The following is a 27,845-nucleotide window of genomic DNA, read 5'->3' on the forward strand; positions in this document are numbered from 1 at the left end:
ATGGGAAATATCCTGTCAGGCCAGAAGTCAGAATTTCCCAAGAAGACTTTTATCATTCCGGTGACCTTGAAGATCCTCGGTCAAACTGTCAAGACTGAGGCCTTTGTGGACAGTGGGGCCGACGGGGTTTTTATGGACCGCCAATTCGCCCTGAAACACTCTGTTCCCTTAGTACCCTTGGCATCGGAAATTGAGATTTGTGGGTTAAACGGGGAACCATTATCCCAAGGTAAAATTACCTCTTGCACTAGCCAGATTTCTTTGTTTATTGGAGCCACACACTCTGAAAAATTGTCCTTTTATGTGACTGTCTGTACTTTTGCCCCATTGGTGTTGGGGTTACCCTGGTTAAGGGCCCACAATCCTCAATTTGACTGGGTCTCTGGGGAGATTCTTAGTTGGGGTACTGATTGTTTCAGGAGTTGCTTGAGCCTTCCAGTCAGGCTCTCGCAGCTAAGTTTGCCAGGATTGCCAGGGTGTTATGCAGATTTTGCGGACGTGTTCTCCAAAAAAATTGCAGAGGTACTACCTCCCCATCGCCCCTATGACTGTGCCATTGATTTGTTGCCAAATGCTAAGCTTCCCAAGAGCAGGTTGTACTCCCTGTCACGTCCTGAGACTCAGGCTATGGCAGAGTACATTCAGGAGAACTTGGCTAAGGGATTTATCAGACCTTCACAGTCTCCAGTTGGGTCGGGGTTCTTCTTCGTGGGTAAAAAGGACGGTTCGTTGCGACCCTGCATCGACTTCAGGGAATTGAACCGTATCACGATTAAAAACTCATACCCACTGCCTCTCATTTCGGTCTTGTTTGACCAGCTTCGTACTGCCACCATTTTTTCTAAGATTGACCTACGCGGTGCGTACAATCTAATCCGAATAAGAGAGGGGGATGAATGGAAGACTGCCTTTAATACCCACTCAGGGCATTATGAATATTTGGTGATGCCTTTTGGGCTCTGTAATGCCCCGGCAGTCTTCCAGGATTTCATGAATGATGTGCTCAGGGAATATTTGGATAGATTCTTAGTTGTATACTTAGATGACATCCTAATCTTCTCCCATTCCCTGGAGGAACATCGGAAGCATGTACGCTTAGTCCTCCAGAAACTCAGAGACCACCGGCTTGGGGCGAAGCTGGAGAAGTGCGAATTTGAAGTTCAGCAAATCGCATTTCTAGGATATATTATCTCCCCAGAAGGTTTCCAAATGGAGGGTTCCAAGGTACAGGCAGTCCTGGATTGGGTGCAGCCCACTAGTTTGAAGGCGCTTCAGCGTTTCCTGGGCTTTGCGAATTTTTATAGACGATTTATCGCTGGATTTTCGTCTATAGTGGCGCCCTTGGTGGCACTCACTAAGAAAGGGGCGGATGTTGCTCACTGGTCTTGTGAGGCTAAAGCGGCTTTTGCCCGTCTCAAAAGGGCATTTGTTTCGGCCAAGGTGCTGCGACACCCAGATCCAGAGCGTCCTTTTGTGGTGGAGGTGGATGCCTCTGAGATGGGTATTGGGGCAGTGCTTTCTCAGATGGGAGTGTCTGATAATCGCCTTCATCCCTGTGCTTACTTTTCCCGTAAATTTTCGCCTGCCGAGATGAATTATGACGTGGGTAACCGGGAATTGTTGGCTATTAAGGATGCACTCGAGGAGTGGAGACACTGGCTTGAGGGGGCTAAGTTTGTGGTCTCAATTCTCACTGACCATAAGAATCTGGCATATTTAGAGTCAGCGAAGCGTCTCAATGCCAGGCAGGCACGATGGGCTTTGTTTTTTGCTCGCTTTAATTTTTTGATAACATATCGCCCTGGGTCAAAAAACATCAAGGCTGATGCGCTCTCGCGGAGTTTTGCTCCAATCCAGGAGACCACCGAGGAGCCGTTGCCCATTGTTTCCCCATCATGTATTAAAGTGGGCATTACCCAGGACCTCTTATCATTAGTCCTTAGAGCACAGGAGCAGGCTCCTCCAGACCTTCCGGTAGGTCTTTTGTTTGTGCCTCCTAGGTTAAGACAGCGAGTGTTCCTGGAATTCCATGCCAAGAAGTCGGCAGGTCACCCGGGTATTGCCAGAACTCGGGAGTTGCTATCTAGGGCGGTGTGGTGGCCCTCGGTGGCTAAGGATGTGGATCAGTGGGTTCGGGCATGTGACATCTGTGCCCGAAATAAGACTCCTAGAGGGGTTCCTGTTGGCCCATTACATCCACTCTCTATCCCATCTAAGCCATGGACCCACATTTCAATGGATTTTGTGGTGGACTTGCCCAAATCCTCGGGGATGACAGCCATCTGGGTTGTCGTTGACAGGTTTTCGAAGATGGCGCACTTCGTTCCACTGGTTGGGCTGCCATCAGCCAGACGCCTGTCTGAATTGTTTATGCTGCATGTTGTGCGTCTCCACGGGTTGCCACTTGATGTGGTCTCTGACCGCGGATCCCAGTTTGTGGCCAAATTCTGGAGGGCATTTTGTTCCGATCTCCAGATTTCTGTCAGCTTGTCGTCAGGCTACCATCCGCAGTCTAATGGGCAGACTGAAAGGGTGAACCAGTCCTTGGAGCAGTTCCTCAGGTGTTATGTCTCCAAGTGTCAGACTGACTGGGTTGCTCATCTGTCCATGGCGGAGTTTGCCTATAACAACGCGGCTCACTCTGCTACAGGGATCTCTCCCTTCCTTTGTGTGTATGGGCATCATCCTAAGGCCAATTCTTTTGACCCCCTGGACTCCACGCCTGGTGGTTCCTCTGTGGTTTCGGTCCTTAGAGGTATTTGGCGGAAAGTGAAGAAAGCCCTTGTGTCTGTGTCATTAGTGACCAAAAGGGTTTTTGATAAGCGGAAAAGACCCTGCAGCTTCAAATTAGGAGACTTCGTCTGGTTGTCTACCAAGAATTTGAAGTTGAGACAGCCATCTCATAAGTTAGGGCCCCGGTTCATCGGCCCTTATAAGATCACCAGGGTTATCAATCCGGTGGCATTTCAGTTAGATCTGCCCCGTTCTTTGGGTATCAATAAAACATTTCATTGTTCCCTTTTAAAACGGGCGATTAGTAATCCTTCTTCCAGTGGAAGACCTTCCCCTCTTCTGATACGTGGCCAGAGGGAGTTTGTTGTTGAAAGGATTCTTGACTCCAAGGTGGTTCGGGGTCGGCTGTCATTTTTGGTGCACTGGAAGGGGTATGGCCCGGAGGAGCGGTCGTGGGTGCGCAGTTGTGATCTTCATGCCCCCAGACTGATACGCTCTTTCTTCTCGCAGTTCCCCGATAAACCCGGTGGTAGGGGTTCTTTGACCCCTCGTCAGAGGGGGGGTACTGTTAGGGTCTCCTGCCCTGTGCTGCCACGTCGTCATGGCAACCGGGAGACAAGTGCTAGTGGAGTAACCTGAGCGCAGCTGATACTCCGGTTCGGGTCTTTTGCTGTGCAGTGGTTATAGGCTCTGTGCACGGCAGGGGATCCGGTGCTGGTTTTTGTGCTCACAGTCTGTGAGGTCTGAGTGGGGCGTGGACAGCACCTGCTTTATAAGGCCTATTTTCAGGGTAAGCAGATGCTGCTGAATCTTTGTTGGTTAGTCAGTTCATGAAAGTTAGCCAGTACTGTGTAGCTTTGTATTTGTTTGTTGCTTACTGCAAATAGGCCTGGGGATTTGGTATTACACTCTGCCAATCCAGACCTAGCAGTAAGACTGGAGTCAGTCGTTTAGCTTGCTGGGGTTCTGTTACTACTCTGTGAACTTAGCAAGTTTGCGGCTGTATTCTAAGACTTGCCTGTCTAATCATGTCTCACTGTGCTAGGTGTCAGGGGTCAGTTTAGTGGCAGTAAGCTAAAACCTGTGCACTGCAAGTGAGAATTAGGATTGTGGAGATTCTCCTTGTGTCTATCATTCCATCTCTGACCAAGGAGTTTACTGCCACACCCGTTGGTAACCCTTTAGGGTTTTGCTGTTGCCCTTAGCAACAGCATTTCGGGTTCTCTACGTATTAAAACACAACATCTTGCTTTTCCATCTGAGCAGTTCTAATACAAGGGAGATACCCAGTTCCTTAGCCTCTGGGCTTCTCTGTTCACTTTGTGTGTATTTTGTTACCCTATCACCTTCTGTGTACATTATGTCATATCCCCCAGTTTGTCTGTGAGTCCATCTGTTTTGCATAACAGTTCAAACACCAGTACATTCCTGCAGACACTGGAGTGCATAACAGTTCTGACACCAGTACTTTCCTGCAGGCACTGGTGTGCATAACAGATCAACAGTGATTCTGGCAAGTTCAGGAGCCAACTACTGTGTTGAAGAACTGTCAGAGAGAAACAACGACTTACACCACATGTTTCTTGACCTCGCCGTAGTCAGGAGAGCGTCCCAGTACAGAATAATAATGGCTTTTACTATCGAAGGAAAACCATCATACTGCCATCACTCCGGTGAACTGGCAATGACAATCCTGAATAGCAAACCCAGGTAAGCCTAACACAGAAGAAACCGCACTTAAAACCTCTTTCTCCTTTAACAGATTGGAGATCCCTGCCCTGAGAGATTCCATCTTGTAGTTCAACTTCTTAAGTAGAAATTTTTGGAATTGTTCTGACCGAGCTGTCCAGGCTCAGAAGCACAAAAAAGCTTGAATAACAGCTTTTTTTTTGTGTGACAGGGACAGCAGGCTAATGTCCTGATCCTGACCCAACTCTTGTATGGTGTCGCATACTACCTCCCGTCCAGAGGAGAATCGGTAAGATCTATTTGAAAAATCAGTGAGGGGAATTATCTGGACACTGCAGTATGTCCCCCTTGGGACTCTATTCTTAACTCACTGGTCCATGTCCATTCCAGGACTGACTGAAGAGTATTAGACGTGGTCCCACCGGTGTGGGCTCCCGCAAAATAGACCCAGCGACATGCGGTGGATGTGGTAGAAACAGAGGATGATTTCTGCTTCTGCGAACTTGAAAAGGCTGCTGACCTTTTACCTTTTCACTTTCCTCTACTTGCAAAGAAGGGGAAAAACCGTATCCATCCGGTCGAAATGACTGCATCCTACAAAAATGCGTCACCAACCGTTGTGAGGGAACATAGCTCAAGAAGGTAGACTTACCAGTGGAATCTGCCGAGATCAACATAACAAAGCCATCCCCAAACTAGGTTTCACCTTCATAGGGAAGATACTCCAGTACTTCTCGGAGTCACCCTCAGCATTCCATTGGTGAATCCACAATGCCCTCCTAGCCGAGACCGCCATGGAATTGGCCCGCAAACCCAAGAGTCCCATACGTCTTGTAGTCGCACGGCAGCATGCTGCAATGTTTTAGATATGACCCAACTTATGGAGTATCCCATCTCTCCCCAGGGTAATTATATCGGATGACAAGGTAACCGACCATTTCTGAATACAAGCACTCCCTCATGCGCATGTAATGCAAATATAATCAAAGCATATAATTAAAATATCACTTAGCTTTCTGTATACGATCCTTTGTGACAGGGCCCCGTGCAGAACAGTGGTTGACTCACTTTATTCTATCCACGGCGGGAAAAGAATAAACACTCGGACTCCTCGTGAGAATTTGAAACCATCTTGTCACGGCTGACCTAGAGCTTTTCAACAGAGCGACCAGCACATGAGAAGGAATAACTTTACTTCAGCACTCATTATAATTTTTTAATACGAATATACACATTTACATACACATATACACACATATATATCTATATATAGATATTTTATATATTTTAGTCAGGAACAGCAGGGTCCCTATTGACGTTAATACGTTCTTAATGTGTATGAAACATGTACTGAATGCCGATGCTGTGGATCTAATTAGGAAACATCATGGTCGACATAAGAAATAGTATTCGTGTCGATATCAGGGAGTAGTAACTGGGCAAAATAACATATTTACGACCCCGAGGGGTCTGAGGGAAATAAATTATTAATAATGCGCCCTCCACAAAAATTACCACGTCTGTGTTCGAGCCACAGATCTATGCAACCGTACCATACATATATATATATATATACATACAGGTATAGCTTTCTGAAATGCATCACATTATCATGTCAGTTTTTACCCAGCCAAATTAGTTGGTGCCGACAGGGTCACCCACACACGTCTGTGTCTCCCATATAGTTTTCTCATTGGAAAAGCATATATTTACTGACTTATTTACATGAACCAAGTACTATCAGGAGTCTGCGGTGCCGACAGAGACATTCCCATAGCCGTTTGTGGCAGAGCCCTCAGCCTCAGACATGCCGACTAGGGGGGTCATTCCGAGTTGTTCGCTCGCTAGCTGCTTTTAGCAGCATTGCACACGCTAGGCCGCCGCCCTCTGGGAGTGTATCTTAGTTTATCAGAATAGCGAACGAAAGATTAGCAGAACTGCTACTAAATAATTCTTTGCAGTTTCTGAGTAGCTCCAGACCTACTCAAAGATTGCGATCAGCTCGGTCCGTTTAGTTCCTGGTTTGACATCACAAACACTCCCTGCGTTCGACCAGCCACTCCCCCGTTTCTCCAGACACTCCCACGTTTTTCCCTGACACGCCTGCGTTTTTTAGCACACTACCGGAAAACGCTTAGTTACCACCCAGAAATGCCCCTTTCCTGTCAATCACTCACCGATCAGCAGTGCGACTGAAAAGCGCCGCAGGATCCACAGCAAAACTGCTAAGTTTTTAGTTAAATAACTAAGCGCATGCGCCCTGCGTGCCTTGCGCAAGTGCAATTAGCAACAAATCGCAGCATAGCAAAAACTCGAAATGACCTCCTATAAGGGATAGACCCAGTACTTTCTGTCAGGGAAACACAGGAGACGACTACCAGCTCTTTTACACCACACTCATTATATATTGTGCTTTATTTTTAACATATATTGCACTAAACACTATGTGTGTCCCCCCCCCCCCCCCCCCCCGTTTTCCACTGTGATCTGTTCAGCAGTGCTTCGGCAGGCCAGCGTCTCTGAGGAGAAAATGGCGCTGGTTAGAGCTGTGAGGGCTAAGCCACGCCCCCTTAATGGCGCGCTTCAGTCCCGCTATTTTCTATATATTTATACTGGCGGGGGTCTGTATTTAGTGCCCAGGCACTTAATATCTCTCTTGCCAGTCTTTATCTGTGGTATACATGCTGCCCAGGGCGCCCCCCCTGCGCCCTGCACCCTTGTAGTGCCGCTTGTGTGTGGGAGCAATGGCGCGCAGCACGGCCTCAGAGTCACAAAGTCTTCTGCCGTCACTGAAGTCTTCTGTTCTTCATTTACTCACCCGGCTTCTTTCTTCTGGCTCTGTGAGGGGTTGACGGCGCGGCTCTGGGAACGAGCATCTAGGAGTACCAAGTGATCAGACCCTCTAGAGCCGGAAGCCGGAGCTCAGGAGTGAGCTCCTGCCTCCGACTGCTACTGAGGGTAAGAAGCCAGGCACCTACTAGTAACAAAATCTCAGCGGGCGCCCGGCTAGGTGAGCCTGGACGGGTCGGATCAAGTGGCTCTGCGGGCCTTATACGGCCCTCGGGCCTGAGGTTCCCCACTCCTGGTCTATGACATAGGTCCAGCCAGTTATCCATAGATCGGCAGCTTATACTTCAGCTGCGCTTGCTGCACCCGGTCCCTGTGGCTCCGGCTGAAGGAGGAAAGTGCAGATCCTACTTTCAGAGGTGGACTGCATCTTCCTCTTCCACCTGCCCGCTACATTTACACTGCTGCGGGGTGAGGGTGGCATATTCCTGCAGAAGCATGGCAGGCGGTGGAGTGCAGACATGGGGGGGAGCAGTCCATCCTCCCTCTTTGTTGAGCCCCTCTCTCTGACGGGTCCAGAATTCCAGTCATTGCAGTCGCTCCTTGATGGCAGCCCTGGGTGTGGAATATGCAGAGACATCGATTCGGTATAGAGTCATTGACATTGTAACATAAGGTTCCAAACTAACAGATTGGATATAGTGTCAGTTGAGAGAGATAAACATTGTCAGCAAACACACAGATCTTATACTGTTGCCCCGCAGATTACCTTTTAATCAATCTTACCTACCCTCCCGGAATGGCTGGGAAGTCTTCCGGCTTCAGAGCACCCCCCTGCCTGGCCGTCCACTGAGCGAGTTAAGTGAGCGGTTCGAGCGCCGATGACGTGATTCTTGGTGAATCATGTCATCATATCCACACTGTATAATGTCGGTAATCTCCGGCATAGTAAAGTGGGGTACGTGGCTACAATGACGTGATCGCGGCCACCATGTCCCCACGTCATGCATACTGTATAGTGTTCAGCCTCCACCCCACTCCTTCTGATGCACCACATCCCGGCACCGCCCCCCGGCCTGACTGACCTGGCTGCTCTCTCACAGCGAGGGGGGGCACCGGCATCGGGGCACCATTTTCTATTTCGCCTTCAGGTGCCTGGCATGAATTTATGACCCTGTGTTGAAGTTGCAATAATCCCTTTGTAACACTGCTCCTGACAAAAAGTATAATCAAACAGGAACTCTTTATTTCTGTATAAATTGGAACAAGCATATACTGCAAACTTTACATGCTGCTTTCAACATGGAGGAGGAAAGACAGGCAACCACCTAGCTGACTTTTCTCTTAACTAACTTTATCAACAGCTAACACTGATGACATCTGAATGTATAATAAAAACAGTTGAGAACAGTGGTTATTTCAAAAAGACGCATGTTTAACAGTAGCCAAATTACTATCTATCTATCTATCTATCTATCTATCTATCTATCTATCTATCTATCTATCTATCTATCTATCTATCTACAGTATCTTTCTTTCTATCTATCTATCTATCTATCTATCTATCTATCTACTGTATCTTCAGAGGTGGACGCTGAAGCACCTGCAACTGCGCCTATTGGCAGTCACTCATATATGATTCTATGCAATTGCTGATACAAAGCCATCCCATGTGCATCTATGCGTCTGAATGTGCAAGGATTGAGAGGCCCACTTTCAGCGCCGTCTATACATGCTGTAATACCGATTATCTTTAAATGACACCATCGATCGCATTATCAAAACTTGCACTAGGCCTAAGGCAGGTGCTGTTTTTCCGTTTGCTACTCTGTATAGACACAGGGGTAAATTCACTAAGATCTGTGTTACAGTCGATTTGAGTTGAAATTGATTTCGACTGGCATCATCCGTGTTTTTGTGCAACTTTTTGATCCCAAAATCGGTAATTTACTAAGCTTCCGCGTTTGTGTATTTTGAGTTTTCCGATGTTGATGTTATTCATGAAGGCATATTTACGGCCGGATTTGTGTTTTCCAGCCGAACATGGGTGGGTGTTCCGTATGATTCGTATTTTTTCAATCGCGGCAGTGTTTTTTTCCCCAGCTGCGTTTACACTCTTACTTTCGTTTTCGTCACTCGGCCTTGATTGGTTGTCTTTAATACTGTATGTAGGAGTGTCTCAGCGCAACCATATAAATACACCCCAAACCGTCCGAACCTCGTGGGTTTAGTTAGTGGAGAGGTGAAAGGTTGTGGTCTGAGGAGTTGGTGAATAGTTTGATGGTTTGTTGGGATCCTGCAATTTCTGAGTGCTGTATTGTGTTTCCAAGTCGATTTCTGAGTTCTGTATTGTGTTTGTAAGTTGTCTTGTCATTCTTGTAGTTTTGTTATTTAGTAGTGTGTGTGTGTGTGTGTGTGTGTGTGTGTGTGTGTGTGTGTGTGTGTGTGTGTGTGTGTGTGTGTGTGTGTATTTGGTTTGTGCTGTGTAGAGGTAGTGGAGGAATGTGTTTTGTGTGTCTTTATTTTTCAGTGTTCAGTGTTGTTTGAGTCAAGTACTGTATGTCCCAGTCTGAGGTGAGTGAGGTGGAGGAGGTTTGTGACAGGGGAGAGGTGAGTGAGGTGGAAGAGGTCAGTGAGAGGGGAGAGGTGAGTGAGGTGGAAGAGGTCAGTGAGATGGGGGAGGTTAGTGAGGTGGAAGAGGTTAGTGAGGTGGAGGAGGTGGCAGAGGAGGCTGCAGAATCTTTTAGTAGAGTGATGCAGCTCTGCAGTCAGGCATCACAACAAAGACGGGCCGTGAGCTGATGAAATACCATCACCAGCTTTTTGGTCCAGAGTCAGCAAAGGTGTCGACGTGCAAAAAAGGCATCTTGTGGAAAAAAGTTGTGGCTGCTGTCAACAGTGAGGGCTTGGTCAAGCACACAGAGAACACGTGTTGCAAAAGATTCTACGACATCAAGCACCATGTCAAGGCGAAAATGGCCAAGGAGGCCAAGTCCGCATGCCAGATAGGAGGTGACCATGCATTTGTTGCCACTTATCTTGAATACGATGAGCCCATGCGGATCCTTATCCCTCCAGAAGTGGTAAGGGCTACTTATGTTGTTGATTCTGAATGGCCCAAGAAGGCTGGTAAGTGTGTTGCTTTGATTTATAACCCATTTTGGTTGTGTTTTAATTAGTGATGTGCACCGGAAATTTTTCGGGTTTTGTGTTATGGTTTTGGATTCGGTTCCGTGGACGTTTTTTGATTCGGACGCGTTTTGGCAAAACCTCCCTGAAAATTTTTTGTCGGATTCGGGTGTGTTTTGGATTTGGGTGTTTTTTTACAAAAACCCCTCAAAAACAGCTTAAATCATAGAATTTGGGGGTCATTTTGATCCCATAGTATTATTAACCTCAATAACCATAATTTCCACTCATTTCCAGTCTATTCTGAACACCTCACACCTCACAATATTATTTTTAGTCCTAAAATTTGCACCGAGGTCGCTGGATGACTAAGCTAAGCGACCCAAGTGGCCGACACAAACACCTGGCCCATCTAGGAGTGGCACTGCAGTGTCAGACAGGATGGCAGATTTAAAAAAAGAGTCCCCAAACAGCACATGATGCAAAGAAAAAAAGAGGTGCAATGAGGTAGCTGTGTGACTAAGCTAAGCGACCCAAGTGGCCGACACAAACACCTGGCCCATCTAGGAGTGGCACTGCAGTGTCAGACAGGATGGCACTTCAAAAAAATAGTCCCCAAACAGCACATGATGCAAAGAAAAAAGAGGTGCACCAAGGTCGCTGGATGGCTAAGCTAAGCGACACAAGTGGCCGACACAAACACCTGGCCCATCTAGGAGTGGCACTGCAGTGTCAGACAGGGTGGCAGATTTAAAAAATAGTCCCCAAGCAGCACATGATGCAAAAAAAAAATGAAAGAAAAAAGAGGTGCAAGATGGAATTGTCCTTGGGCCCTCCCACCCACCCTTATGTTGTATAAACAGGACATGCACACTTTAACGGGTGGTCTTCTGTTTGCCGGCGGTCGGGCTCCCGGCGCTCAGTATACCGGCGCCGGGAGCCCGACAGCCGGCATACCGACAATTATTTTCCCTCGTGGGGGTCCACGACCCCCATAGAGGGAGAATAAAATAGTGTGGCGCGCGTAGCGCGCCACCGTGCCCGTAGCGTGGCGAGCGCAGTGAGCCCGCAAGGGGCTCATTTGCGCTCGCCAAGCTGTCGGCAAGCCGGCGGTCGGGCTCCCGGCGCCGGGATGCTGGTCGCCGGGAGCCCGACCGCCGGCCAGCCGTAGTGAACCCCACTTTAACAAACCCATCATTTCAGCGACAGGGTCTGCCACACGACTGTGACTGAAATGACTGGTTGGTTTGGGCCCCCACAAAAAGGAAGCAATCAATCTCTCCTTGCACAAACTGGCTATACAGAGGCAAGATGTCCACCTCCTCCTCTTCCTCCGATTCCTCACGCCTTTCACTGTGTACATCCCCCTCCTCACAGATTATTAATTCGTCCCCACTGGAATCCACCATCTCAGGTCCCTGTGTACTTTCAGGAGGCAATTGCTGGTGAATGTCTCCGCAGAGGAATTGATTATAATTAATTTTGATGAACATCATCTTCTCCACATTTTCTGGAAGTAACCTTGTACGCCGATTGCTGACAAGGTGAGCGGCGGCACTAAACACTCTTTCGGAGTACATACTGGAGGGGGGGCAATTTAGGTAAAATAAAGCCAGTTTGTGCAAGGGCCTCCAAATTGCCTCTTTTTCCTGCCAGTATACGTACGGACTGTCTGACGTGCCTACTTGGATGCGGTCACTCATATAATCCTCCACCATTCTTTCAATGGTGACAGAACATATGCAGTGACAGTAGACGACATGTCAGTAATCGTTGGCAGGTCCTTCAGTCCAAACCAGATGTCAGCACTCGCTCCAGACTGCCCTGCATCACCGCCAGCGGGTGGGCTCGGAATTCTTAGCCTTTTCCTCGCACCCCCAGTTGCGGGAGAATGTGAAGGAGGAGCTTTTGACGGGTCACGTTCCGCTTGACTTGACAATTTTCTCACCAGCAGGTCTTTGAACCTCTGCAGACTTGTGTCTGCCGGAAAGAGAGATACAACGTAGGTTTTAAATCTAGGATCGAGCACGGTGGCCAAAATGTAGTGCTCTGATTTCAACAGATTGACCACCCGTGAATCCTGGTTAAGCGAATTAAGGGCTCCATCCACAAGTCCCACATGCCTAGCGGAATCGCTCTGTTTTAGCTCCTCCTTCAATGTCTCCAGCTTCTTCTGCAAAAGCCTGATGAGGGGAATGACCTGACTCAGGCTGGCAGTGTCTGAACTGACTTCACGTGTGGCAAGTTCAAAGGGTTCCAGAACCTTGCACAATGTTTAAATCATTCTCCACTGCGCTTGAGTCAGGTGCATTCCCCCTCCTTTGCCTATATCGTAGGCAGATGTATAGGCTTGAATGGCCTTTTGCTGCTCCTCCATCCTCTGAAGCATATAGAGGGTTGAATTCCACCTCGTTACCACCTCTTGCTTCAGATGATGGCAGGGCAGGTTCGGGACTGTTTGCTGGTGCTCCAGTCTTCAGCACGCGGTGGCTGAATGCCGAAAGTGGCCCGCAATTCTTCGGGCCACCGACAGCATCTCTTGCACGCCCCTGTCGTTTTTTAAATAATTTTGCAGCACCAAATTCAATGTATGTGCAAAACATGGGACGTGCTGGAATTTGCCCACATGTAATGCACGTACAATATTGGTGGCGTTGTCCGATGTCACAAATCCCCAGGAGAGTCCAATTGGTGTAAGCCATTCTGCTATGATGTTCCTCAGTTTCCGTAAGAGGTTGTCAGCTGTGTGCCTCTTATGGAAAGCAGTGATACAAAGCGTAGCCTGCCTAGGAACGAGTTGGCGTTTGCGAGATGCTGCTACTGGTGCCGCCGCTGCTGTTCTTGCTGCGGGAGGCAATACATCTACCCAGTGGGCTGTCACAGTCATATAGTACTGAGTCTGCCCTGCTCCACTTGTCCACATGTCCGTGGTTAAGTGGACATTGGGTACAACTGCATTTTTTAGGACACCGGTGACTCTTTTTCTGACGTCTGTGTACATTTTCGGTTTCGCCTGTCTAGAGAAATGGAATCTAGATGGTATTTGGTACCGGGGACACAGTACCTCAATCAATTCTCTAGTTCCCTGTGAATTAACGGTGGATACCGGAAACACGTTTCTCACCACCCAGGCTGCCAAGGCCTGAGTTATCCGCTTTGCAGCAGGATGACTGCTGTGATATTTCATCTTCCTCGCAAAGGACTGTTGGACAGTCAATTGCTTACTGGAAGTAGTACATGTGGTCTTCCGACTTCCCCTCTGGGATGACGATCGACTCCCAGCAGCAACAACAGCAGCGCCAGAAGCAGTAGGCGTTACACTCAAGGATGCATCGGAGGAATCCCAGGCAGGAGAGGACTCGTCAGACTTGACAGTGACATGGCCTGCAGGACTATTGGCTTTCCTGTGTAAGGAGGAAATTGACACTGAGGGAGTTGGTGGTGTGGTTTGCAGGAGCTTGGTTACAAGAGGAAGGGATTTAGTGGTCAGTGTACTGCTTCCGCTGTCACCCAAAGTTTTTGAACTTGTCACTGACTTCTGATGAATGCGGTCCAGGTAATGTATAAGGGAGGATGTTCCTAGGTGGTTAACGTCCTTACCCCTACTTATTACAGCTTGACAAAGGCAACACACGGCTTGACACCTGTTGTCCGCATTTCTGTTGAAATAATTCCACACCGAAGAGGTGATTTTTTTTGTATTTTGACCAGGCATGTCAATGGCCATATTCGTACCACGGACAACAGGTGTCTCCCCGGGTGCCTGACTTAAACAAACCACCTCACCATCAGAATCCTCCTTGTCAATTTCCTCCCCAGCGCCAGCAACACCCATATCCTCATCCTGGTGTACTTCAACAATGACATCTTCAATTTGACTATCAGGAACTGGACTGCGGGTGCTCCTTCCAGCACTTGCAGGGGGCGTGCAAATGGTGGAAGGTGCCACCTCTTCCCGTCCAGTGTTGGGAAGGTCAGGCATCGCAACCGACACAATTGGACTCTCCTTGGGGATTTGTGATTTAGAAGAACGCACAGTTCTTTGCTGTGCTTTTGCCATCTTAACTCTTTTAAGTTTTCTAGCAGGAGGATGAGTGCTTCCATCCTCATGTGAAGCTGAACCACTAGCCATTAACATAGGCCAGGCCCTCTGCCGTTCCTTGCCACTCCGTGTCGTAAATGGCACATTGGCAAGTTTACGCTACTCCTCAGATGATTTTGATTTAGATTTTAGGGTCATTTTACTGAGCTTTATTTTTTGGGATTTTACATGCTCTCTACTATGACATTGGGCATCGGCCTTGGCAGACAACGTTGATGGCATTTCATCGTCTCGGCCATGACTAGTGGCAGCAGCTTCAGCACGAGGTGGAAGTGGATCTTGATCTTTCCCTAATTTTGGAACCTCAACATTTTTGTTCTCCATATTTTAATAGGCACAACTAAAAGGCACCTCAGGTAAACAATGGAGATGGATGGATACTAGTATACAATTATGGATGGACTGCCGAGTGCCGACACAGAGGTAGCTACAGCCGTGGACTACCGTACTGTACTGTGTCTGCTGCTAATATAGACTGGTTGATAATGAGATGTAGTATGTATAAAGAAGAAAGAAAAAAAAAACCACGGGTAGGTGGTATACAATTATGGATGGACTGCCGAGTGCCGACACAGAGGTAGCTACAGCCGTGGACTACCGTACTGTACTGTGTCTGCTGCTAATATAGACTGGATGATAATGAGATGTAGTATGTATGTATAAAGAAGAAAGAAAAAAAAAACCACGGGTAGGTGGTATACAATTATGGATGGACTGCCGAGTGCCGACACAGAGGTAGCTACAGCCGTGAACTCCCGTACTGTGTTCTCCATTTTTGTTCACATTTTTGTTCTCCATTTTTTAATGTGTGGAATTATATGCCAGTAATATATCAATAGCAATGGCCTACTACTATATATACTGCGCACAACTGAAATGCACCACAGGTATGGATGTATAGTATACTTGACGACACATAGGTAGGTAGAGCAATGGCCTACTGTACCGTACTGCTATATATTATATACTGGTGGTCAGCAAACTGTGCAAAACTGAAATGCACCACAGGTATGGATGGATAGTATACTTGACGACACAGAGGTAGGTAGAGCAGTGGCCTTCTGTACCGTACTGCTATATATTATATACTGGTGGTCAGCAAACTGTGCAAAACTGAAATGCACCACAGGTATGGATGGATAGTATACTTGACGACACAGAGGTAGGTAGAGCAGTGGCCTTCTGTACCGTACTGCTATATATTATATACTGGTGGTCAGCAAACTGTGCAAAACTGAAATGCACCACAGGTATGGATGGATAGTATACTTGACGACGCAGAGGTAGGTAGAGCAGTGGCCTACTGTACCGTACTGCTATATATTATATACTGGTGGTCAGCAAACTGTGCAAAACTGAAATGCACCACAGGTATGGATGGATAGTATACTTGACGACACAGAGGTAGGTAGAGCAGTAGCCTTCTGTACCGTACTGCTATATATTATATACTGGTGGTCAGCAAACTGTGCAAAACTGAAATGCACCACAGGTATGGATGGATAGTATACTTGACGACACAGAGGTAGGTAGAGCAGTGGCCTTCTGTACCGTACTGCTATATATTATATACTGGTGGTCAGCAAACTGTGCAAAACTTAAATGCACCTCAGGTATGGATGGATAGTATACTTGACGACACAGAGGTAGGTAGAGCAGTGGCCTACTGTACCGTACTGCTATATATTATATACTGGTGGTCAGCAAACTGTGCAAAACTGAAATGCACCACAGGTATGGATGGGATAGTATACTTGACGACACAGAGGTAGAGCAGTGGACTACTGTACCGTACTGCTATATATATAGTTATACTGGTGGTCAGCAAAATTCTGCACTGTCCTCCTACTATATACTACAATGCAGCACAGATATGGAGCGTTTTTCAGGCAGAGAACGTATAATACTGGTGGTCACTGGTCAGCAAAACTCTGCACTGTCCTCCTACTATATAATACTGCTGGTCCCCAGTCCCCACAATAAAGCAATTAGCACACTGAGCACAGATATTTGCAGCACACTGAGCACAGATATGGAGCATTTTTCAGGCAGAGAACGTAGATATTTGCACTTGCAGCACACTGAGCACAGATATTTGCAGCACACTGAGCACAGATATTTGCAGCACACTGAGCACAGATATTTGCAGCCCACTGAACATAGAAACTGAGAGGACGCCAGCCACGTCCTCTCACGATCATCTCCAATGCACGAGTGAAAAATGGCAGCGACGCGCGGCTCCTTATATCGAATACGAATCTCGCGAGAATCCGACCGCTGGATGATGACGTTCGGGCGCGCTTGGGTTAACCGAGCAAGGCGGGAGGATCCGAGTTGCTCGGAACCGTGCAAAAAAAGGTGAAGTTCGGGCGGGTTCGGATCCCGAGGAACCGAACTCGCTCATCACTAGTTTTAATAATGAAGCATATATAATTATACTGTATAGTGTGTTTTTTTAATCTTTTCTGAAATGCTTTTCTTGCACTTTTTATTTATTTATTTATTTATTTACAATGCAGGCAATAAGTTACTGGATACGTGTTGCATTGGTTTTTTTTAAAAGTGCTTATTTGTTTTTTTAAAGGCTTTAATAAATTGAGTTACATTACTGTTGTAATGTATTGTGGACTAATGCGTACATACCAATACTGTATAGTTCACTGTATGGGCCATGAGCCTGAGCGCCTTTTCTGGGTCTGCTCACAAGACTGACTTATTTATTGCCAATGGGTTTTTGTGGCATATTTTTTGTTTTGTTAGCAAAAAAAATAATTACAACAAATAACAGTAAAGGTGTGTACACACGGTGAGAAAAATCTGTAAGATTTTGACTATATAGTCAAAATCTTATGAAAAGTTAGTGCAAATCTCAAGGTGTTAGGCAGCTTGCGATACAGATTCAATCTCGATGCACGCTCCCGTGGGGTCGATATCATAAGGCTAGATAGACTGTGCAGGCAAGTCAATCTTGACTATCTAGTGTACTAACTAGTACAAAGTATAGTCAAACTTGGCACTTAGTCAAAATCGTACATAGACAAAATCTCAAGGACAGATAGTCAAAATCTGTACTATCTTTGCTATCTGGGTTCTGGGGGGAGTTCAAGGGAAATCGCATAGACAAAATCGAACATAGCAGGGATCTCATCGTGTGTACACACCTTTATGTCCACAATATTTTTTTGAGTTATGTTTATTTATAAAAATAGTTGATTGCCGTTTTAACAATGTCACTGATATACTGGCAATGTTTCAATGAGTGTTAAACAAACGTACAAATGTTACATGTTTACTAAAAATGCAATAACACTTTTTGTTCCAATCAAATGTCACATATCCATTTTCAGTGAGCAACAGGGGTCCCTGCCCCCACTCAGCCTGAAAATGATGATGATGATGATGATGGTGGTAAAGCTGGTAAGTACATCAGCTTTGGGTTTTTATGTCCAAAAAATTTGTGTTAAAATATTAGTGCACTGTGTCCCCTCACATGGCGAGCGAGCTTCGGGCAAGGTGCCTCTCTCCGCTGCGCTCGGCACAGGTTACCATTCCCACGTGGATCGTAAAGTATGAAACACTTCAAAAAATGTGAAAAATGCATGTCAGCCTTTTTCCATGTCGACCTTGTTCAGATCGACCTAATGACGATGTCGACATAATGACCATGTCGACCTACAGATGGGTCCACGCTTTTCTTGGCCTTTAATGGGATTAACTGAGCCAGGTCAGTCAGACTTAATCCCCTGCTGTAATGACTTAATCCCCTGATGTATTGTTCTCTGTATTGTATTGCAGCTGAGAACAATAGATGAAGTGTTTATGTTGATAAACCATGGTGTGCCTAGGCGCAGCAAAGAAGTCAAGATAAAGGTGGACCCATCTGTAGTGCATGTCGACCAATAGTGGTTGACCTAATGACTGTCGATCTAAGTCTTGTCGACCTAATGACCATAAGCCTTCATAAAGAGACCTCAATGCAACACTCACTAACCTGAGACAGCACCTCACTATGGGTATGGGTCAGTAGGTCAACAGACATTAGGTCGACCACCATTGGTCGAAATGCATTAGGTCAACATGATCAAAAGGTCGACAGTGTCATTAGGGCGACATGAACAAGGTCGACATGTGAAAAGGTCGACATGAGTGTTTTACTTTTTTTTGTGTCGTTTTCTTCGCAAAGTGACGGGGAGCCCCAATTAGTGCACCATGTCCCCTCGCATGGCTCACTTCACTCGCCATGCTTCGGGCAAGGTGCCTCGCTCCGCTGCTGCTGCGCTCGGCACAGGTTACCATTCCCGATCGTAGTCCACGTGGATCATAAAGTATGAAAAAGTTCACAAAAAAATTTTTTTAAATGCGAAACTCATGTTTACCATGTTCATGTCAACCTAATGATCATGTTGACCTTTTGACCATGTCGACCTAATGCATGTCAACCTAATGACTGTTGACCTAAATCTTGTAGATCTAATGACAGTAAGCTCCAGACTACACAACAAAGTGAACTTCAAAGCACAAGTTCTGGAGGGACAACACCATTAATCTCACCGGTTACCTCCCCACCAAGGCAATCCTCCTGTACACGGACAGACTCAACTGGAAAATGGAGGTCCACCTCCAGAGGGTGCCAGAGGAAATTTTTTTTAAATGTCAGTCTGTAATGACAAAATAACAATCATTTTAGATTTTTCACAATCAAGGCCAGTGTTAAGGGCATGTTTTGTATTTTAATACTTTTTTCTTCTTTTTTGGTGCAAAAAAAAGCACAAAAATAAAATAACAAAAAACATTTGATTGCAGTAATTTGCGTCCATTTTTAAATATACAACATGTAATTTTGACACAGAAACCACATATATTACACGTACAGCTTGTGAAAATGTAACGAAGTGTTCTTTTTTGAAAATAGATGGTGGCCAAACAAAACAATGAGAATATAGGAAGTATCTCCTAGAAGGTGCAAGATGATTGTTAAGTAGAATGTAATTGGTTGGTATGGACCACATCTCCACTTCCAAAAAATGTAGAGAGAGAAAAATGGTAGCCTAAGTCCTTTCGGTGAGAAGCGGAAGGTTAAACCAAACAAACAAAACATCTACTTATTAAGGAAAACACATTGAAATTGTGTACAGTATGTGATTCAAAAAAAAATCTTGTCCTCATAGAAATTGATGAAAGGTTTTTAAAGATGGAAATTATTACACATAGGATATTGTGAAAGTAATGTATGACATAAAAATACATAGCTGTTATAATATAATGTCATCTGAATAATTATTATTCAGACTGTTGTTTGTAGAATATCAACACAAAGGGATAAGTCTTTAGGTACACTACTTTCAAGTAAATTACAGTGGTTAAAATATACTTACCTGAAAAATGCGGTTCTATTAGTTGCTGCCTTACCTGCCTCTCTACATCTATACACCAACTGTCACCAGATGTTACTAATTCTTCTACTTGCTGACTGCTTTCTTCAGCGTCATGTGGCAGATATTGTTACAAACACATGTTATGAAGAAAACAGCTTAACACAATTCTAGTCACCTTTAAGGGACTATACAACAAAAGAAAAGCAGACTTATCCAGACACTGAAACCTAGATTTCAGCACACCAAAACATCCCGAGGGGATGTGACAATGGAGTCAGAAGCCAAGAGAAGCAGCCATACCCCGCATCACCTGAAATCGATAGTATGGAATGTAAAGTAAATGTAAAAGTATACAGCAACATATTGGGTATGTAGTGGGTATTTTGTGCCTGCAAAACAAAAGCCAAATATATAGTTACATACCCAGCAGCCACCCATCTGGCATTTGTCCACCTACAAATTTTGCTTAGAGGGATGCCTGACTGAGGATGAAGGAGTCATGACATCCGCCAGGGTATCCAGCAACAACACTCATACACCTGCACACCCTGCTGACCATGGCCCTCATTCCGAGTTGATCGCTCACTATGGATTTTTGCAGCGCAGCAATTATGGCAAAACGGGGCTAATCTGCGCACAAGTACAAAGAGCTTTGTGGTTTTGCACAGGTTCTAGCGACTCTTTCAGTCGCACTGGCGGATGCAAGGAGATTGACAGGAAGTGGGAGTTTCTGGGTGGCAACTGGGAGTGTTTGGAAAAACGCAGGCGTGGCCGGGTATTTGCTGGGCAGGTATCTGGCAGGTATCTGACGTCAATGCCGGGTCCTTCGTCGCAGCAATCATCGCACAGAATAAGTAACTACAGGGCTGGTCTTGTTCTGCACAAAATGTGTTTGCAGCCGCTCAGCTGCACAGGTGTCCGCACTCTTGAAAAGTGAAAATACACTTCCCCGTGGGCGGCAACTATGCGTTTGCACGGCTGCTAAAAGTAGCTAGCGAGCGATCAACTCGGAATGAGGTCCCATGTTCAGTTTCCTGCCCATGGATTCTTCCAGACTGGTGGCACAGTCTCAGGAATCACACAGCACCCAGCACATCACTGCAGCACAGAAGCCGTTTTTGTGAGTGGGAAGTGAATAATGTGCTTAGTCCCCTTTTAAAGGCATCAGAATTTAGGTGTGATTAATGGGTAAGTTGACTAACATGTTAAACCCGGCAGGCCAAAGCAGTTCTATTTGAAAGCTTAATTTTTTTTATGAATTGCTCCCTTTTTGCGGCCGTTTTTTAAGCTTTTCAGTTCGAGTTTCCAAATACGAATCCATGATAAATTCCCGTGTTGTATGAAATAATAGCAGCATTTGACCAATGGTATATTGATTCGTATTTATGTTGTCGACCGTGAAATACAATGCAGATTGGAGCAAAACTGCTGTGTTTAGTAAGTTTCCGAGTTGCATTTTCATCCAAAAATGCAAACTCGAATCAAATCCGGACCTTAGCAAATTTCCACCACAGTCGGGACATATGCGCTGTACAACTTAGATGGATGTACAGCAGCAAAAAATCACTCCGCTATGTCCAACGTCAGGAGTTCGTCTGCCACTGAATCAGGTCCTGTGTGTTCTAGGATTATACTCTGATTGGATTTCAGTTGCACACCATGCCAGACAATCAGAGAGGACACCATGGCTGGGATGTAATGAAGTCAGAGTTTGGCTGCAATGCGGGATGCCGGCTGAGGAGCAATTCATTACAGGGCATAGTTTAGCCTTGTAAACAATTGCCCCTTCAAAAAAACCGCTGAACTCAGACTTTTTTACATCTTAGCCCATGCCTCCTCCTATTGCTACATGCTGTGCATGGGGCTGCCTTGCAATGGTAGTTCACTGCAGAGTCAAAGGGGGATGAGGAAGCGGTAAAGCCAGCTGTAAACTGACAAAACAACGGGCAGCAGGGCATGTTACTGAGAGGAGTTGGCTGGAGGGACAGAGCCAAGTATATCATTCCCCTGTAATGTCTCTAGATACAAGTTCATTAAATCGCTGCATTATCTTGAATTGCATTGTGTGCAGGACAGGTATACACTTTAGTCCCCTTTTATATGCAAAGCATGTTTTCTGAACAAACTCCTCTTACATGTGCACAATGGGCTTCATTCATGTTTGTGGGATGGTGTTCACGCAATTGTCAAACTGCGCATGTGCTGCAATTGCAATATGCATGCATCAAGGTGACTCTGCGCTCCCACTCATAATGAGTATTTCATTGTAAAGTGATTGCCATAAAGTGACCACATGTCTTTCCCGTTTTCGGGGCATGTATCTGCAGTCAGCTGCAAGCTTGTATGTACAAAACCATGGCACCTGCGTGGCTACAGCTGTGTCCAGTCTGCGTAGCCATAGACCATCTCTTAACCTCGATGTTGCTTGTTATTGCTTATAGGCTGCGAATTTGTGCGCAATTGCGAATGAGTTTATGAGAGCTCCAATAGGCGTCTCTTTTCAGTTCGGGTGGCAGCTTAACTTGCTTTACTTTGTGGTTCCGTAGCCTATAAAATGGCACTTGCTTATGCATTAGCATACAAACAAGAATTATAATGTCCAACAAATTGAGTGAAATTCCAAAATCAATGTTTTGTACTATTGTAAATGTAAACGTTAAGTCTTCCAAGTACATTTCATGTCACAAAATACATTTTTCTAGCACAGCCAGGTCAATTTTGGCACAAACACAACTATGTTTAATGGAAGAAAAAGTTGTGAAACGATTCGATACATTTTATACTAGAAAGTAATTGTGGTGAACGGAATTTGTGATGTTGAATATAAATAACTGTACATATGAATGTAGAACTAGAAATTGTAGGCTCTCACAAATCAATCTGAAATCCAATTTTGTATTTATTTTATTTTGTATTTGTTTGATCTACAAAATTGATTAAATAAAACCACTTTAAAACAATTACAGCACACACGTCGGTATTATTTCATCCCTGACTGTTTCATTTAGAGAAAATCTGTTGAGAAATAGGTTGACTAATTTATTTGCCAACTTTGTTTAATCATCTCCTTAATACTCAAAGGAAGCACTAAATGAAGAACCTATTGTGTAGAAGTACTATATGTAGTGGGCGGAGCTTAGGTTGGTGATGGGCACAGGCTTATTACAGTACTGTATATATATACAGAGGCTTTGTATCTGCTAATGACTCGGATTGCAGAACACAAACCATCATGGCTGTCTACTCCGAGTCAGTGACCCTATTCCTGCTATGCACCCTCGTTATGTTGTGTGTAAAGATCCTTATGGACTTTTCTAAAAGAAACATCTATAAATTTCCCCCAGGACCAACTCCTCTGCCTATTATCGGGAACATGCACATCCTGGATATTAACAGACAAGATTACACTTTTATGGAGGTAAAAATAGACTTTGCTTTAAATAAGTATCTAAAAGAAAGAGTAGTGGTTGCATGTGTCAGTATCCCAGACGACCAGCTCTTTAAAGGGTCCAATTCGTTGATAATGCAACCATACCCAGGCTGGTCATAGCAGGGCTGTTACCTCTCTGTATTGTTTGCACTGATTGGCAGCTTAACCTTCTCCCTCTTGTGTGTTCTCTATTTGTATCATGTAACACTCATTGTATAATGTTGGGTAATATGTTGGCACTTTATAAAGTATAATAATTATTTTACTACTTGTTCAAGCATAAAAGTTAGTTATTTTTTTATCTCACTGGTTTTGACGCTATCTGAAGTATACAAAACTGCTGAAAAATGTTTTTGTTGTATTCAACAGCAACTACGTACTGTTTTTTGTCTTCAGATCCTTTTGTTATGTTTCATACAATACATACATAAATATATGATTTCAGTGGTATGCAGTCAGAAAGTCATTCATAGTAAATGTTGACAGTTATGATGTTGCCATGGTTAAAATGTTGAGAGTGAACATGTCAACATCTGGAAAATGTTGACATGGCCCGAAAATGTTGACATTACCACTAGGGTTAGGTTTAGCGGTTAGGGTCAGCGTTAGCGATTCCCTACAAAATGGATTGTCTACACTATGAACATGTTGACATTATCAATGTTGGAGGAAGAGAGATGGAGATGCACACTCCCAGCACTAAGAACACTGATAGTAAAAATAATTTAAATAAACCCTCACAATTAACATGGCGCATAAGTGAAGTTCTTAGCACACATTTGCGCAAATATGCGGGCCCATGTACCGCGGCCAGGTGACTTCATCACATGGGTGCCTAACATCTCTAATACTATCACATTATATAAATTTATCCAGGACTTACTTCTAAATAGTGCCCTTATCAATGTGTGATCTGAAATGCAGGAACCCAGCTAATTAAAAAACATTATCAATGTGTTGCAATTCAAAATGTGTACATGGTCAATGTCGCCATTATATATCAAATCTGTCTTATGGTATGTTTGGAACACTGTGATTTATAGGCTGATTTGGCTGTAATAGATTGGGTGAGTAGCAAATCAACAGAAAATGCATTTTATCACCAGTTTAGCTATTAGACCTTTGGTGTATCCCCTATATGCTTCACATGTCACTGTGGATGTGCACTGCCACCTTGTAGCAGTTTTTAGCATTGCAGACAATTCTTAAATCTCTTGGCAGAAAATACAGCGCAGACTTATTGTAATTTGTAAGCATTATTTATTTTTATTTTTTCTATTACTAGCAATTACCCATGCAGCATTTTTGTAATATGTGCCTACAGTTATAATGTTGGAGACAAAATTCCATGTTTCCTATAGGCTATAATATTAGTCTGAAAGAATATGTACACAATACATTTGACAATGTGCTAAATCTAATCAAATACATAATAGTGCTTTTAGTATTAAATAAAGCAAAAGGATTATACAGGTTGAGTATCCCTTATCCAAAATGCTTGGGACCAGAAGTATTTTGAATATCAGATTTTTACATATTTTAGAATAATTGCATACCATTATGAGATATCATGGCGATGGGACCCAAGTTTAAGCACAGAATGCATTTATGTTTACACACAGCCGGAAGGTCATTTTAGCCAACAGTTTTAATAACTTTGTGCATTAAACAAAGTATGTGTACATTCACACAATTCATTTATGTTTCATATACACCTTATACACACAGCCTGAAGGTCATTTAATAAAATATTTTTAATAATTTGGTGTATTAAACAAAGTTTGTGTACATTGAGCCATCAGGTTTTACTATCTCACTCTCACTCAAAAAAAATCTTATTTTATTTTGGAATTTTCCGTATTTCGGAATATTTGGATATGGGATACTCAACCTGTATATAAATCATGCATGTAACATAAGTATCAAGAAAATGTTCTGTATAGATATTCATGTGACTGCAGCACATCAAGTCAGTGATGTCACTAGTTGCTTGTTAGGTGAAGTTTTCAACGGAGAAAGGGCTCTTCTCAGTTTATTAACAGATTAACACAGGAGAATGTGGATTATCAATTTCATCACATTACAAATCTGCAAAAAAATCTAAATTGCTAATGCAATTTAAAAAAACTGCTTGTTAGTATTGTATCACAAAATATTTTCTTGTAAATACTAATGTTTTCCCTTAAGAGCAACATAATGTTCTGCCAGCTGGGCTAACAAAATAAGGCAGGTAGCTATAGTATCATATGCACCTAATATCAACAAAAATACAACAATGATCGTAACAAAAATAAAAAAAGCAAATCACTAAATAATTATTTTGTTATACATTATTAAGGTCTGTTTATGTATTTTATCACAAAAGATGTTTCTGAACCTGACATATTGGATAATGGGGGGAGGAGCAAGCTGACTAAATTATCAGGCAAGCAAAATAGGTGATTTACAGTATTTAATAAAAAGTTTAATAGCTGAACGTATACAGGTGAGAAGAGAAAAGGGACAGAATGAATACGATAGAACCATTAAAATATACAGTATAATCATTATTAATATAGTTCAGGCACGACTGTTAAGAAATCGGTCAAGTGGCGGTACTGGGGGGGGGGGGGGAGGGGGGCATAACAGAGTGAAGAAGCTGCAATAATGCAGGGAGTGTTTTGCCACGCTACTTGTCGGCATGGTAGATGTAATTGCATTATCAACCGTTCCAATGTTTACAATAAGAAGTGAGGCAGCATGATGTCAAACTCAGGATGCCAACAGGTTACTAATGCAATGTAAACCAATCTTTGCAACTGTAAACATCATGCTACAGATAAAATGCTCCACATCATATTAACATGCCAGTATTCTAAATGTCAACACTGCTGCTGTTGATCACGGGAGGCACTTGTTATCCTGGCTGTCGGGATCCCGGCGCTCAGGATACCGGTGCCGGGATACCGACAACTATTCTCCCTCTTGGGGTGTCCACGACAACCCTGGAGGGAGAATAAATAGCGTGCCCGCAGCGTGGCGAGCGCAGCAAGCCCGCAATGGGCTCTTTTGCACTCACCCCGCTGCCGGCATTCCGGCGGTCGGGATCCCGGCGCTGGTATGCTGGACAGCCGTCTAATCATAGTACACCCGTTGATCACACATACGCATCCCAGCCAGGGAATTCTGTACCCTCCCCACTGCCCTCTCTGCACTGTTGAAATCAAGAAAGCTGTAATTAAAATAAAAGGACCTCTAGAACAAGGAAACAAATACATTAGGATACTAAAGGATAGCATAGGGAAGAACTTACTATAGAAAATATGAAAGAACCAAGGATTAGTCATAGCAGCAGTGTTAAGAAAAAAGTAAGTATGTATGGGACAAACTCAACGCAATTGTTAAAATTCCTTGCACCCATTGCTGACGGTTGCATTCCACACATAGGGGCAAATCTATTATAGCGGCATGGAACGCACCGCTATAACACTTCCTGCTTCGCCTCATTACCGAGGAAGGGACATCGACAAGATGTATTAACATCTTGTCTGCCGAAGTGGGGGAGTGAAAACAAAAAAAAGCTTAGTGCTGATACATTGGGTCTCCCTGTCCACTGTGAATGTGCGTGATCTCGCTACTCATGCGAGATCTCCTGCACAGTCCGGAGCTGGCACCAGTCACAGCCAGGGACAGCTCAGTCCCCGCTGTGGAGATAGGGCATCTACACCTGCAGCTGTCGAAATCGATAGCTGCAGGTTCATACATTGCCAACACATATCGGCATGATATCTTATAGAAAGCAATGCCGAATGGACAGGGGCGCATAATGCCCCTGTCATGGGTGTGGTATGCATGACCGGCAGTCAGGAGACCTCCGGTCAGCATACCGACACCGGTATCCTGGCAGCGGAATGCCAGCTGGGGGGGGGGATATGGCAGTGCAACAAGCTCCTTTTGGGCTTGTTGTGCTCGCCACACTGCGGGCTCAGTGGTGAAGTTCTATTCCCACTTTATTGGTGTCGTGGACTAGTCCTTGTTAGTTGTTATGCCACCCGTCAGGATTGTGAGGGTGCAGGATGTAGGGAGAGGTATTGTGACCGCACATAACTACATCTCCTGTCATGTACTGCATACCGGAACATTCATACATGAGGGAGAAGTGGTACATCGCACATAACGTGCGCTGAGACCGCTTCTCTCCCATAATGATGGACAATACATTTACCCCCCTGTTACTTATTCCACTTCTAACAAGTGAAATTGGGCTTGCTAATTTTCAGTTTTGCTTTTTTATTTTGCTGTGCTGGGTTTTTTGGGGGGTTTATTTTTTGTAAGTAAGAAGAAAGTTAGGAGGGGGCACAACATTAATTAAGTGATATAAATAGTGGCGGTTTTTACCACTGCAGCCCCCCCCCAGGTAAAATCTGCCACCCAGCTAACTGTCATTGAAGCCAGATGCAGTCTGTGAGACTGCACTAGCTTCACTGTGACTGGCAGTGACTTCCTATTGGAAGTCCTACCTGCCAGTCACAGACGCTACAGGCAGTCCCATTGGGAGGTGTTTCCTCCTTCCGGGACTGCCAGACCAGGCTGTAATAGGCAGAGAGCCAGCTCCCTGTAG

At 44.7% G+C, this 27,845-nt stretch overlaps 1 protein-coding gene across 1 annotated transcript in view; it reads left to right on the forward strand.

The window, feature by feature from the left end:
* Nucleotides 1-23,000: 23,000 nt before the first annotated feature.
* The window catches only part of LOC134945341 (cytochrome P450 2W1-like), a 76,882-nt gene continuing 72,037 nt past the window's right edge, over nt 23,001-27,845 (forward strand). The window contains exon 1 of the mRNA XM_063934543.1: nt 23,001-23,233. Within this exon, the coding sequence (XP_063790613.1) occupies nt 23,048-23,233 (186 nt within the window). The 5' untranslated portion in view covers nt 23,001-23,047. The remainder of the gene's footprint in view (nt 23,234-27,845) is intronic.

Source organism: Pseudophryne corroboree, chromosome 7 (genome assembly GCF_028390025.1).
Source record: "Pseudophryne corroboree isolate aPseCor3 chromosome 7, aPseCor3.hap2, whole genome shotgun sequence".
Classification (NCBI taxonomy): Eukaryota; Metazoa; Chordata; class Amphibia; order Anura; family Myobatrachidae; genus Pseudophryne; species Pseudophryne corroboree.